Source organism: Moschus berezovskii, chromosome 5, assembly GCF_049115385.1.
Source record: "Moschus berezovskii isolate FMDL1 chromosome 5, NW_MosBer_1.0, whole genome shotgun sequence".
In the NCBI taxonomy this organism is placed as follows: Eukaryota; Metazoa; Chordata; class Mammalia; order Artiodactyla; family Moschidae; genus Moschus; species Moschus berezovskii.
In genome coordinates, this window is record NC_142464.1 from 30,641,961 (window position 1) to 30,656,524 (window position 14,564).

Below are 14,564 nucleotides of genomic sequence, written 5' to 3' on the forward strand. Positions count from 1 at the left end.
TACTAAGTTTTTTTTTTTTCCCCAGTATCTGAAAAGTGCGTCCAAATATCGGTGGGAACTGTATCTCTGCTTGCAGTATGCGGGAAAGAACATTGCAGAGTTAGAAGTGAGCATCCCTGGACATGGTTTCCTGATCTTTTCTCAAGCAGGCCCTCTTCTTCACCCACAGGTCTTGGCATCCTTGCCTTGCTCTGTGCCATCTGGCTAGGGGCCAACTTCCCAAATCTGCCTTAGCAACTAGCACTGCCTCAAGAGGCTGTTTTCAACAACTCCTTCTTGAGGCAATACCCTGTTCTCTCAGAACTCATATTTTCATGGCAGTTCTACCAGACTAGGCTTCATTACCCGCAAGGGTCCTTTTCAATCTTCCCCCCACCCCACATAAATTACGTATCAAAGTGTCTGGCATATAAAAAGAGCAGTATTCATATTGATTGAATGTACTGTTTGCCTAATTACCACATAACAATCTTAGAGTTGTGAATTGGGCAGAAGAATTTGGACCTAGTGGCAGTGTCCCTGAGCCAGGGACATAGCCTTTGGCTAAAAAAGGCCTCCAGGAGGCTCACCTAACCTCCAACTGTGAGCTTCTATTTCTTGCAGACCATACTGCTGAAGCCACACTCGTATCATCAGCCAATTTTCTAAAACTTCTTTTCGAGTTTGAACTTTAATCTCTGTCCCCGACCTCTGCAGGTCCTCGGTCCTTGGGGCTGAGGTTGGTTGGGGAGATGGGCTGTGGCGAGGTGACCTTCTTGCTGAGGGAAACCTACTCCTCATTAGCAGTCCAGAAGGGAACATTTGGGTCACAGTCACTCTTTAGCTTCCCATTCTCTCCTTCACACTCCTTCCAACGCGAGGACACCAGAATGGGGACCCGCCTTGGGCCGCAGTGCCCTGCAGGTTATTAGGAGCACCAAGTGGGTATCGGATGATGGGCTGGAGCTGGGCAGGCGGATGTCGTGTCACCAGTCCCGACCAGCCACTGGGTGTGCAGTGTCAACAGTAAAAAAGGCGACCCTCTCCGCTGTTTCTCTCCCCTCCCTTCCCCCGCCTGGGGCTAACCTAGGTAACTCAAGAGTTGCCCGGGGTCGTGCCCCGACCCTATCCTCAGTGGGCAGCCCGCTCCCGCACCCCGCACGCTCCGCCACGTCCCCGGCCGGAGACGCTCGAAGCGGCCCCTCCACCAAAAGGTGTGGATGCAGGGGTGGGAAACATTCATAATCACGACACCCCTCCCCAGCGCCCCACAAAAGCCCCAGCAGCAAGACAGGCAGTCCACCCATCACAGCGCAGCCCCGTCTCCCCAAGGTAAGTGGCTGGTTCGTCGCCGCTGCGGCGATTCTCTCCGGACAGCTGCGGCAGCGACAGCAGCTGCGAGGCGGCCCCGGCGCTCCCCGCGCTCTTCCTTCCTCCGCCCTTCCTCGGCCGCCTCTCACCCCCACCCGCTCCCCTGCTCTCTTCGCCTCCTCCCTTCTTGCCCTCTCGCGGGCCACGCACGCACACACCCGGAGACACCCTCCGCGCTTGGCTACTCACACTGCGGCTTAACCCAAGCCGGCAAGGCACTGTTGCCACAGCGGCGCGGGGTGTGTGCGCGGGGTCCAGGGAAGGAGGCCAAATGGGGCTGGGGGGAGGGTGGCATGGCAGAGTCTCTCTCCTCCCAGCCGCGACCCCCTGCCCATTCTCCTTCCCTAATCCCGGGCTGCCAGCAACAGTGACACCTAAGCGGGGGCCTGGGCAGTGGAGGCAGCAGGCCCGCGGAACTGGCAGCACCGAGAAAACAGAGCGAGGGGCGGGGACGACGAGGAGGAGCGGGAGGCGGGGCCAGAGGGTGGCAGTGAGTGACGCTCACGCTATCCAATGAGCGCCCGCAACTTCAACGTCGGGGGCAGCAGGGGGCGGGCCCCGCGGGGAGGAGGAGGCTGCTCCGGCGCTGGAGGCGGGGGCCAGGAGGAGGAAGGGGAGGAGGCGGAGGCGGGAGCGGTGGCGGCGGCGGCGGCCGAGGCGGCGGTGGCGGCGGAGGGTAGGTTGCGCCGGGGACTGAGTCTGCCGAGCTCCGTGGCTGTGCCTGTGTGAGTGAAGGAGCGGCGCGGGGAGGCAGAGGCAGGCGCGGGCGAGCGAGGCGGCGGGACGTCTCCGGCGGCCGCTGATCAGCAGCGGCGCTCGGTGTGGGGAAGCAGCGGCGGCAGCAGCAGCAGCAGCAGCAGCGGCGGCCGCCTCTCCGCCGCCGGGGACGCCGAGGCGCGGCTAGTGGCACTGACATCGGCGGCCCTGCCTCTCCTTCCTCGCCCCCGGCCCTCCCCATGTGATCGGTCCTAATCCCAGCAGTGTGCGCGCTTGGGGCTCCATTCCGCGGTGCCGGATCTCCGTGCCAGGGTGGGTGCTCGTGTGTGCGCTTCCCCACCCCATCCCCCTTCCCCCAAGAATAAAAGAAGAACCGAGAGGCGTGCTTAGAAAATAAATAAATAACCACCACACACGCGCAGCCCGGAGCAGAGTCGGCAGGGCTGGCGGCGGCGGAGGAGGAGTGAAGGCGGCGGCGGCGGAGGAGGAGGAGGAGGAGGGACGCGCGGAGAAGGCAGTAACTTTAAAGCCAGCTCAGAGCCCAGAACCTCCAGCCAAGCGGTTTGCAGCGCGGCGGCGGCGGCGGCGTTGAGTGTCTGGCCCGCCGGTCCGGTCGGGGTGTGCAGTAGGACGGACGAGCAGCGCGTCGCTGTCCCCCGGCGGCTGGAGATGTCCGAGCCCAAGGCAATTGATCCCAAGTTGTCGACGACCGACAGGGTGGTGAAAGGTAAGCGGCGCGCTGCGATCGCCTGGGTGCACCGTGTGCCGCAGGCACCCGGGAGGCTCGCCTCCCCTCCCCCCGCCTGGGGTTCTCTCCTCGCTCCAGCCACGGACCTTCTAGGATATTGTGCAACCCTCAGATCCCCCCTCTCTGGCGCGCCCTTCCCCCACGCGTCCCACCCAGCCCCACTTGGGGCATTTTTATTTACGGGGGCGTCAGTTGACAAATGGCTGAGCCGAGGGGAGGCGGTGGCGGGGGTGGCGGTGGCGGGAGGGGGCGCCTGGGGTGGGGGTGGTTGCTGGCAGGGTGTAGCTGCTGTGACAGAAATAGGAAGTGGGTGGCTGCTCGCGGGCTTGCATGGGATCGGGTTTATGGTTTTCGTTTGCAGAGGGAGGGGTGATTTATGGCTTTTAAAAAATTAATATGGCATTTTTATGTGGCCGTGGCTTTCCACCGACTGCCTCGCCCGGGCAGGGTTCTCTCGGCGCTCTATTGCAGCAATTCCCTCTGCGCCCCCTTCCCCTTCCCCTCCCCCCGAAAAGGGCCTGCACAGGACTCGCGCGAGAGCGGGAGAGCGTGGGGGAGCCCGGCGCTTCCTTCCGCGCCGGGCGGGAGCGGCGCGCTGAGCGGGCGGCGGAGGGCGCGCGCCGGGGGCGCGGGGGGCGTGGGAGGCGGGGGACGGCCCGCGAGCCCCGCCGCCGCCGCAGCCCCGGGATTCCCCGGCAGACCCTGAGAAAGACGGGGAAAGCCGTTACCCGGCCTCCCTCGCCGCCCCCAGCCTTCCCCCGCCGACCTGTCATTGCTCTCGAGCGGTGCCCCGCCGAAGCACACCTCCCCGGTGCTGGTAACTTCCCCCGGCTCGCTCCTTCCGTGCCCCTGGCACCCGCTCCTGAACGGGCTATTTGATTCCTATCATTGGCTCTTCTCCCCCGCCCCGGGATCACAGACTCCAGGCGGCGGTGGCTCTGGGGTTTTTGGAGGAGAGAAGTCGGGATGCCAGGGGTGTGGAAGGGGACAAGTAGTGGTCTCCTGTCTCGCACCCGGGAATCCGTCGTCTCCGTTGTACTCGTGGAGTGGGGAAGGAACCATGCTGTGCATTCTGGAAGGATGAAGCAACAGAGCAGATATGCCAGGTTAAAGTAGTATCCCTTCTTAATGTAAGCGTCCCTGCACTCCTGGGGTCAGGACTGAGCAGAGCAGGGATGTGCATGGGCTACGCGCTGAGCGGGCCTCTGAAATTAGAAACAGCTCGGGCTGGTGTAGAGACAGTGTGTGTATGGCTGTGTGTTGTGTGTGGAACAGAGATAGTATCTAATGTGGCTTGAGCATGCAACTAGAGTGCAAGGCAGTGAAGTCATGTGCGATATGAACACTTAGATGAAGTAACCATGCATGTTCATGGCTGCACTCAGGTATGCTCAGTTTTTTTGTTTTTGTTTTCAAAGTGATGTGTGCGTGTGTCTCTTGTCTTGTTTTGGTTCTGTTAGAATCATTCCTGCTTCAGTGCAGTATTCATAGACCCATCAAAATAAGTAGGTAGTATCTCTGCCAAAATGACTTGAAATAGGTCTACAGATGCACAGCTCTTCTTTCTGCAGGCATGGATTCTCATGTAAACAGTCAATTCAAATTCATTCAGAAGAACTATGTTTTGTGTTAAGGGCCTGTGTTGACATTTAAAAAAAATTAAGACCTTTTGCTGAAATAGTGGAGAATAACAACTATCTCCCTAAAGTGTGAAGTTTAGGTGTAACTCCAGTCTGTATGTTGAGATTACCTTTTTTCAAAACACTTGATATAAAGCTTACAATTCATATGACAGCAGTAAATGTGTCAGCAATTAGGAAACACTCATATGTGCACACAGAAGATCAGTTCTCTGTTTTAAGTCACAAAATGTGGCTTCTTAATGTAATTGTAAAATTGTCATCAAGTGAAGATTGTGAAAATAATTGTTCGTACATTCTGACTCAGTGACTTTAATGGTTTATGTGAAAGGGTGCATTCAACCATTCCATGGTTATTCTGTCTTTCTTTTTTACAGTAATATATTGTATACATTTTATCATAAATGGCTTTTCATTATACATACACATGACCACCCATAATTCAAAAAACTTAGTTTACATGTTTTTGTAGAACTGAAATGTGGATGAGTATAATAGACTCAAAATAGGAAAACTTAATTTTACATATGTTTTGATAGGGATCTTGATGTGAAATTTTGTGAAAATTTTATTGAAAAAGTGTTATTGATGAATCCTGCTTTTAAGGTGGAAATACTACTGCTATTCCTCTTATGCTTTCTTATAGACTTTTTAATGTTGGCTTAAGAGGCGTTATTGAAAGTTGGCTTTAACATTTTGTCGTACCTATGATTTTTACAATGAATTGAGATGATAATCTGTTTTGATTATCAATCTTATATGACATAGCATTTCCACATGAATATATATGTATATACTTAGTAAGTAGAAAGTACATATTTTCAGAACGGGAAACAGATTACCAAAAGATTTTTCACACTTACAGAAGTTTGATAAGATATAATTCGTGAAGCTATGAAGGCATGACTTTAAATTTTGTTAGACTTTATCTCAGTTATCTGAGATTGACTCATTTTTTTAATGTAGGCAAAGGAAATTTTTGTGTTCCATAAGCATTTTTTCATTTTAAGAAGTATGGATAATATTTACTCACACATGGGAATAAGAACTTGGATCATTATTATCGTGGCAGGCTGTGGCATTTGTTTATAGTTATCTTCATTACTGTGATCGGGCTTTTATTGTATATTAGACTGCTATTTACAAATAAAGCTGTGCTTGTGGTTTTGTTTGTAGTAATGTGATGATGTGACAGCTTTCTTGATTTGTGTTTCCAAAATACAACTTTAGAAAAGTAGGTAGGCTGAGTTTTAGACTCAGTTGTGTAATTTTTCAGCACATTCTTAAAGGAGTTCACACATGCTGGTCAGTTTGTAAACCTAAAAAATGGAAGGGAATGGCAGCACTGGAGAGGGAAAGCATTCATTTAGATAACATGAGAAAGAAAGTTACTTCATCTAGCTAAACTGGAGCAGTTTTATTTTGACTGTTTTCGGAATAAAAACAGTGCAAAATATAAAAATTCAGAGAAAACATCTTGGTAGTGCCATTTGTTGGAAATCAGAATAATTTGATCCATTTTAAAAAGAGAGCATTGTATAATTATAAGGCGAAAGACAAAGGGCAATAAGTAGAAGAATAACTGTTTCCCTGTCCCCCCGTTACACCCCGTAGTGTGGTTTTTTCCTTCAGTGGTGCTCCATGGGCCTCGTTCCAAACTGTAGCTTCCCTTGACATCTCTCTGCCTGGCCCTGCCTTTAGATCTTGTTCTGTGGCCCCAGCATTCCCTATGGTCTGTGGGGCTTTGTTAAGCACGCAGAGGAAATTGACCTGCCTGTGTTGAGTCTGCTGCTTTTTCCATCTCTTGCCCTGTCCTCTCTCCCCATCTTCAGGTGTTTTGTAACGGGCCTTTTCTCTTCATCCAGATTGCTTGGATGGTAGACATTCTAGATACCGTGCAAGTTGTTGAGGGGTCAATTCCTGGGAAGCGTTTTGGGGAATTTCTCAACACCCTTAGATTGGAGACTCTTGTGCTTTGTGCCAGACTGCTTCTGACTCTTGGGAATGCAAAAAACGAACAAACAAAAAAACCCCCCAAAACCAGAGCTGTCTTTCTGTGTATTGTCAGCTTATATAGTATTTGTGCAGAAAAAGTACAGGTAGAGAAATTCTGGAAAGATATGTAATATCTTGTAAGCAAGATGATTGTCACTAAGTAGAATATTAAGTAAACAGGGATTCATGCCACTAGTGATTCTACCTGAGAGAGGCTTGTAATATTACTTAATTAAAGAAAACAAAAATATGCTACATCAGTGATAACTGTCATGTTTGGTTCTTGGAATTTTAAATAATGCCATTTGTTTGCTGTGTGTCAGGAAGAGCTCATTGTGAATTTATTTTACTGATGTTTGTTAAAATCAGTTGAGTTTTCAATGTATTTGGTTTTCCGTTTGAATTTAGTAAAACTACATTAATTCAGTGTCACTAATTGAAACTTTGACTAAATTTCCTTGTTTGGTGGCTGGCGTTTACATCGGCACTAGATGTGAAAAAAGGGGTCTGCTGATCTAATTAATACTATAAGCAACATCATTTGGGCACAGATAATAAATAGAGAACAAATTCTTATCAGGACTTAGTGAATAACATGCAAATTAATGCTGTTAATTACAAATTAGATTGATCTATTCTTTAATCCTTTCAGGATTTCTACTATAAAGTAAATATAACACAAGTACATTATTTTCAAAACATTTTGTAAACTTAAGGCTTAAGGCAACAGTTGCAGCCAGGATTCTGGGAAACTCCAGTGACTCTAAAGTGTCGTCAGTTAGAAGAATTAACATTTAAAAAAATAATAGTGTTTTGGGAACTGTGGGAAGAGCCTCTGCTTTAAAGAACAATCTATATTAAGACATCCAGTTAAAATGTGAAAAAAACCCAAACACCTTAGAATCTAGTTTCAGGTTTACTCTAACATTTGTTTATATTAGTTCAGAAATATGTCTTATAAAATCTATTTATTTATGATGTGTTTTTATTTGTAATTTTAGAGATATGAAATATGACTTTGATATAGTGTGCATTTGTAACTTTTATAATTGGCCTCTTTCCTATTTTTTTTTGTGGCAGCCATGTGTAAAGTTGAAACTGATTATGAAACCAAATAAAGAATCCATTTAGAGTATGACCTCCTTGGAAAACAGCATTTTTCTAGACCTACTCTCCTTTCAGCAAATTCAGTTAAATTACCATTTTGAAACTTTTGTGTAAATACTGGACACTTCTAGAAATGTAAAAAAACGATGATTCATGATATTGGACTTAGATAAAAACTAGAAAATCATTTTGTTAATTTTTTCAAGCAACTTTCTAGAGTCACATTCTCTTGATGTTTAAGAGGAATTCAGTGAGATTTTGAGTTCCAGCTTCCTATAATTCCACTGTTATGTGTTATAATGTCACAGGATAGTCCTGTATGTAAACAGGCAGCAATTGTACTCATCAGTCACTTATGAGAACAGAGGATCATGAAATGGGAATAGAGAGCTGGGAAGGTTACCCTTGATCCACTCACCTGGGAATTGCAGTTCAGACACTGCTGACACAGAATTTCAAATGCCAGTGTGTTAATAATGTATTTTCACGGTCACTCAAGAATAGTCAGAACCATTAATACTGAAATCCATGAATGCCTTGGGTCTACAGTGGTAACTCATGTAACATTTTATAGTTGAAGAAATGGAGACAGAAAAGATAGAATGGTTGGTCACAGGTGGGACTAGAATGGAGGTAAGTGTAAGCAAATTCTTCTCTTTAGCAAAGAGTCTCTTCTCTCTTGAGCATCTGTTTGGAACTGTCACTTCTTTTAGCAATACCTAGGATGTCACATTTTGTTTCAAAGTTTTCTTTACTGAATTACTGACTGTATGAAATAGTTTTATTAGAAGAAGCTTTTGATCTCTATGTTTAGCAGAAATTTAAATTTTGGTGATAAATGTTATAATCTGGTTTGATCTTGGCATGAGGTTAACTAAGGAAACTGTCAAACATTGTTTCCTATTCATGTAAATATGTACTCAGAAACAGAAATAGCATTCTTTCCTGTTAAGAAATTTTTTATACTTTTATTTTGAAAAGTGTTATTGTAAGACTCTTTGTCTGAACTACAGGTAACAATCCATGTTGTTAATTCTGGTTTGAGGATTTAGTTAATTTCTAGAGAGAGCTCAAGTGAAAATGGGAGCCATTGCTTCTTCCGTGTTCTACTACTTTTTAAAAATGCAGTCAAGTGGAAATGATGTATACTGAAACAGCGTTTCAATTTGTAAACTGTCTTTAATAGTCTTTGCATTTTCAGCATTTTAAACCCATTTTATTTTATATTTCCATCCCCTGTATTCATACAGGCTGTATGCATTGATAAGCTATCAATTATATTTTATATAAGAAATCAAATAATAAATTTGATATTCCTCCGTGGTAAGGGATTCTGAATAATCGCTTAAAACAGATGGACTATCAACTTGAGGATTTAGACCTATTAGTTCAGTTCAGTCTCTCAGTTGAGTCCAACTTTTTGTGACCCCATGGACTGCAACATGCCAGGCCTTCCTGTCCATCACCAACTCCTGGAGTTTACTCAAACTCATTTCCATTGAGTCAGTGATGCCATCCAACCATCTCATCCTCTGTCATCCCCTTCTCCTCCCGCCTTCAATCTTTCCCAGAATCAGGGTTTTTTCAAATGAGTCAGTTCTTCGCATCAGATGGCCAGAATTTTTGAGTTTCAGCGTCAACATCAGTCCTTCCAATGAACACCCAGGACTGATCTCCTTTAGGATGGACTGGTTGGATCTCCATGCAGTCCACGGGACTCTCAAGAGTCTTCTCCAACACCACAGTTCAAAAGCATCAATTCTTCGGCGATCAGCCTTCTTCACAGTCCAACTCTCACATCCATACATGACTACTGGAAAAACCATAGCCTTGACTAGACGGACCTTTATTGGCAAAGTAATGTCTCTGCTTTTTAATATGCTGTCTAGGTTGGTCATAACTTTCCTTCCAAGGAGTAAGCGTCTTTTAATTTCATGGCTGCAGTCACCATCTGCAGTAATTTTGAAGCCCCCAAAAATAAAGTCTGTCACTGTTTCCCCATCTATTTGCCATAAAGTGATGGGACCAGATGCCATGATCTTAGTTTTCTGAATGTTGAGCTTTAAGCCAATCTTTTCACTCTCCTCTTTCACTTTCATCAACAAGCTCTTTAGTTCTTCTTCACTTTCTGCCATAAGGAGTGGTGTCATCTGCATATCTGAGGTTATTGATATTTCAACAGGCAATCTTGATTCCAGCTTGTGCTTCATCCAGCCCAGCGTTCCTCATGATGTACTCTGCATATAAGTTAAATAAGCAGGGTGACAAGATACAACCTTGACGTACTCCTTTTCCTATTTGGAACCAGTTTGTTGTTCCATGTCCAGTTCTAACTGTTGCTTTCTGACCTGTATACAGATTTATCAAGAGGCAGACCTATTGCTGAATTTCAAATCCATTTCACAAATGCATATGCAGGTATTTAAAAATATATATATAAGCCCTGAGGAAGCAGTTATCAGTCATTAAAATGCTGTTTATTGAATTGGATGGATTCCTTTCGAGACCATTATAGAGAAGACTAGAACCTTGTGTTTTTCTGTTTATTTCCCTAGTCTATTCTTTTGCCTGACAGCAAAATATAGTCAACTCTATTTTAAAGGATGGTCTATCTGACTTTCTATGAACATTTATCTTTTGCAGCTGGAAATTCTGCATGTCTCTGCAAAAGAGAAAAATGAGTAGAAATCGAAGTTTATGTTAACAGCTGCCTGGAGATTATGACATACTACCTTTCTGTGTTTGTCAATTTCAGATACTTGCTACAGTTGTGAAACCAGAAGAATGATGGTTGATGTTCACAGAGAATGTTTATTCATATGCAATTAAATTAAAAAACAATTCCTGTAGTTCCAGGATTCTAAGGGTTAAAGATGTGACAGTATAGCTCCCATTTTTCTTTTTGGGAGGAGCAACTGCTTCTGATTTAAATGTTCAGTTGTCTGCATGTAGTATTAGGATGTTTTGGAAGTTATAGTATGTCAGGGTCTAAACTATGTCTCCCAAGTTGTTGCATTTACTTGGAAGTTACATAAAATGATTTGTTAAAATATATATTCAAGGTTTTAGTTTGAAAAATATGGTCATTGAACCAATAGTGCCAAGCTCAATGCCTTGCTCTTTATGCAGTGAGTAAATTCTTGTTGAATGATTTGGGCAACGCAAAATTATCAGGTGCCTCCAGAAGCCATAAATGGAGACACATTATATGTTTATATTGAGTTTATTATATAAATTCTGATTCTCTGTAAATGGTTCTGCCTGGTTGATTGGAATGCTTCCTTCTCCAACCACATCAGGGAATGGACTAGGAGAAGAAAGCATTACTAAGGTGACACAATTAGATTGAGGGCAGTTTTGTTGTTTGGTCATTTGGACTGGCTTTATGCCAGCTGAGTTTAAAAGGCTAAGTCCTTTTCAACTTAGCATATTAACTTGAAAGCTTTCTTTCAGTTTCTGCTGTATTTCTCCTTGACCGATTTCTGACAAGTGAGAAAAGATATGTTAATCATTCAGTGCTTGATTTATTGGGTGATTTATATGTTTTAATTATTGTCTAGGCATGGTCATGAAGAGAAAAATGACCTGGCAAATTTCATGACAACAGAAACAAAACAAAAGCAAGACATAAAAAATTCAAACCAAAACAAAGCAAAATCCTCTTCCTTTGTTTGCATCTCAATTTATCATTTTCTCTAAAGCTTTTGTAATCCATTAATGCAGTCCTCTTCCATATAATTTCCTGCCCTGCTATGGCCCCTGCAGTGTCACTTGCTGCTGTCTAGTGGGAAGATACATGGCCTATGAGATGGCAAAAGGTGACTAATTCTTCTGACTTCTTATATTCTCCTAAGTGGACTTTACGCCATCCTTTGACATTTGTATTTAAACATCTTGTGAGCTATACTATTTTATCAAATTAAATTAAAAGCACAGTATAGTCTCTTAAAATAATAGAACCTGAATCAGGGCTTCACGTTTGTGTTACATTTTTTTTTTTAACAAAGGAATTACATTTCTTTTTATTATTAAACCTGGCATTGTTGGTCTGCTATGTATACTTAATGCTAATAAAGTACATGCATACCTTCTCTGTGTGGGTCTGACTATTGGCATGATGAGAGTTTTCATTATTTAATTCTCATGATTACAGCTTTAGTTCAGATGTTACCTCCTGTGGGACCCACATCTCCCGATACCTTCAGCTGGAGTAGTGAAGGGACTCAGTCTAGACACCTTGACTAGAGCATGTTCTGTGATGGTTAGTTTGTCTCTCTGCCTCTCCTCCCAAGTAAGTGGAGAACCCAGAAGACTGGGGCTTGGTTCCATTTATTTTTGTATCGTTACTCTACCCTAGGTTGTTAAATGAATGAAATGATAGATCAAGGATAAGAGGGATTTAAAATTTTGAATTATAGGCTTCTTTTCTATTTTGAAATTTTTTTTTATGGATCTTAAATCATGGGTGGCTCATAAATAAACATGAGTTTCTTGATTTGTAAGTGCCAGTCCTGTAGAAGGGGTTTTTCACATGACTTTTGAAACGCTCTGTTTCGTAATGGGGGTCCTATGATTTCTGTGCAGTAGCCAGCTTGCAGAAGTTGCAGGCAGGGGTGGCTTACCCAGGGAGTGCTTGGCTTTCAGTGAGTCAGTGTCAGTCAAAGGGTGTATAGGTTGATTTACTCAAAGGCAGGCGATAGTTTTTTCGTGGGGAAGATTGGTGATGATGCCAGGTTGAGGGGTGACAGGCACTGGGGAGGCCCAGTGTTCACAGTTGTATTGCTTACTTCAAGAAACATGCAAATCCAGATGAATAAAAGTTAATACATTTTGGAGTCAGAATAGAGATGTAAAATGTACTGCAGGCCCAGATACGAGATGTCTGTGTAATAATGAGACTCTTTCAGGCCCGGAACACAGGCTCCTCGTGAGTCAGCTCTCCAGATGGCACCTCTGCATGGGGAAGCCTTTGAGAAAAGTGTGGCTTTGGGATCCATGTCAACATGGTGGCAGTGTGAGTAGGCGCCTGCTTTCCGAGGGCTCTTGTGGGGGACCACGGATGGATCTGCACTGTCCCAGACTTGGTCGTATGGCTCCACATTAAGGCAGGCCAGCCAGGGCTTTCCAGGCTTTGGTTTGTGAGCCAGGACTTCATGTCTGATAGAAATACTTTTCCGTCAAGGAGTTGCAGACTAGAGAAACTAAGGTTTCCTATATAACAATCTCATCATCGTCAACCTTTGCCCATTTGCATTTAATAGCCAGGAGGGAATCACTCTTGTCTTCACCTCTGGTCCACATGTTCTACATGGTGCTGTCTCACTGCAAAGACACTTCTAGAAACAGATGTGGAAAATTTGGAGTATGTTGGGGAAAAAAAAAATTAAGAGATCCCCTCCCAGTGATTAAAGGATTTTAAATTAGGACAGGAACTGGGATTCTTCAGTCTTAAAAGGAAAAGGTTGAGTGGTGATTTAACTATAGATTTCACATATTGAAAAGCCTCTTTCTACAGTTTCTACGTCTAACATCACACTCAGATGTTACCCATCACCACTTTCAAGTGGATTCGAGAAAATGCTGTCCAGAAGCACTGGGGATTCAGGTGATTTCTGTTTTTTTAACCAGTTAAGGACATTTAACACTGGCATGGATTGTGGGCATCTTCTGAATGAAGAGACTACATGATCCTCATTTATTTGAGTGTAAATGAGATCTAAGTCTAAAATTATGGATATTTGGAGTTAGAGGAAACCTTGAAAAATCTAACTTCCTTTTGGCCTGGAGCCAGTCCTCTGATTGTGTCCTCTGACAGGAGACCTTTTATCTCTCATACTTGCTCAAGTCTGAACGTAACAAAAGTGAACAAATCAGACTCTTAGAATTGGAAGGTGCCCCAGAAATCTGGCTCAGGACTCCCTGAGGGATTGTTTCCCACTGCCTTGTGAACACATCTAGTGAAAAAGAGCTCCCAACTTCTTAAGAGTTCCTGCTCTAACTTGGCTGTTTCTGCTCACCAGAATGTTTGACGTCGGTCTGATGCCCTTGAGTCCATGTTCGTCATTCCTGGCTTTGCCCTACAGAGTTTGATAAAATGAACCTTTTCTGTCTTTTACAAAAGAGTTTATTTGATATTAAAAACAGCTTTCATGTTCTTAAGTCTTCTAGCTTTTTCCCATGTGGCATGGTTTCTGGACTTTTCCCCATCCTAGTAACCTTCTTATAAAACCACATCAAGTTGTCAGGGTCTCCTGAAACTGGAGAAGTGAGCAAAGATTCATCTTGGCTTACTTCCTCCTGTGGAACCTCCAGCACCATGGCCTGGGTTGCTTCACTCCTCTTGCCCTCTGTGCCCCCGTGCGAACCTTTAAACTTCTTGGAGCTCAAGACCTTCACTGAGGGGCCCCAGTCTAGCATCCATCCCACGATGGCCCTTGTCTGGGTGGGGACCACCATGGTCTGAGTGCTCTTATGTCTCCTGCCCTTTCCTACTGAAATTTCCTTCACTCGTGTCTTTTCTCAGTCCCGCTGTAGCCCCAGCGTTAAGCTATCAAATGCTAAGTCTGCTCCAAAGTAGGACCTTTCCAGAAAACCTGGCTAGCAGATACATTTTAACAGTGATTTTCTGGAGGCATTGCTTGTATTTTGCTTGCTTTTATTTGGGATACAGGCGGGTACTAAAGTCAGCATGATAGCCTGACACCATGGTGGTTTGGTGGGGTAATTGAGGACAGGCCAAGTTCCTTGTTTACTTTTCATATCACACCGTGAAGGCCGCTCAGCACCCCACTTGACCAGAGCCGGAACCTGCGTCTTTTGCCTGCTCTGACTTCTGGCACTCAGTCTTTCAAAGTTGTTGATAAACAGCTCCTAAGGCCATTGAATTTGGCTAACCCAGGGAGTCTGATTGTAATTTGATAACTAGTTTAAGTTTCACTGAGGCCTAAAAAAGGCCCGTGGCTTCCAACTGTGGTGTCACAACACAGGTCTGTGTTACACTCAGCTGT

The 14,564-nt window shown here is 44.8% G+C and overlaps 1 protein-coding gene and 1 pseudogene across 2 annotated transcripts in view; one reads left to right on the top strand and one right to left on the bottom strand.

Moving 5' to 3' along the window:
• Window positions 1-1,224: 1,224 nt before the first annotated feature.
• On the bottom strand, window positions 1,225-2,351 carry LOC148777816 (uncharacterized; annotated as a pseudogene).
• PPP3CA (protein phosphatase 3 catalytic subunit alpha) overlaps window positions 2,342-14,564 on the top strand; it is a 335,331-nt gene continuing 323,108 nt past the window's right edge. For both annotated transcript variants that reach the window (XM_055435143.2, XM_055435142.2), the window contains exon 1: window positions 2,342-2,794. In XM_055435143.2, the coding sequence (XP_055291118.1) occupies window positions 2,737-2,794 (58 nt within the window). In that variant the 5' untranslated portion in view covers window positions 2,342-2,736. The remainder of the gene's footprint in view (window positions 2,795-14,564) is intronic.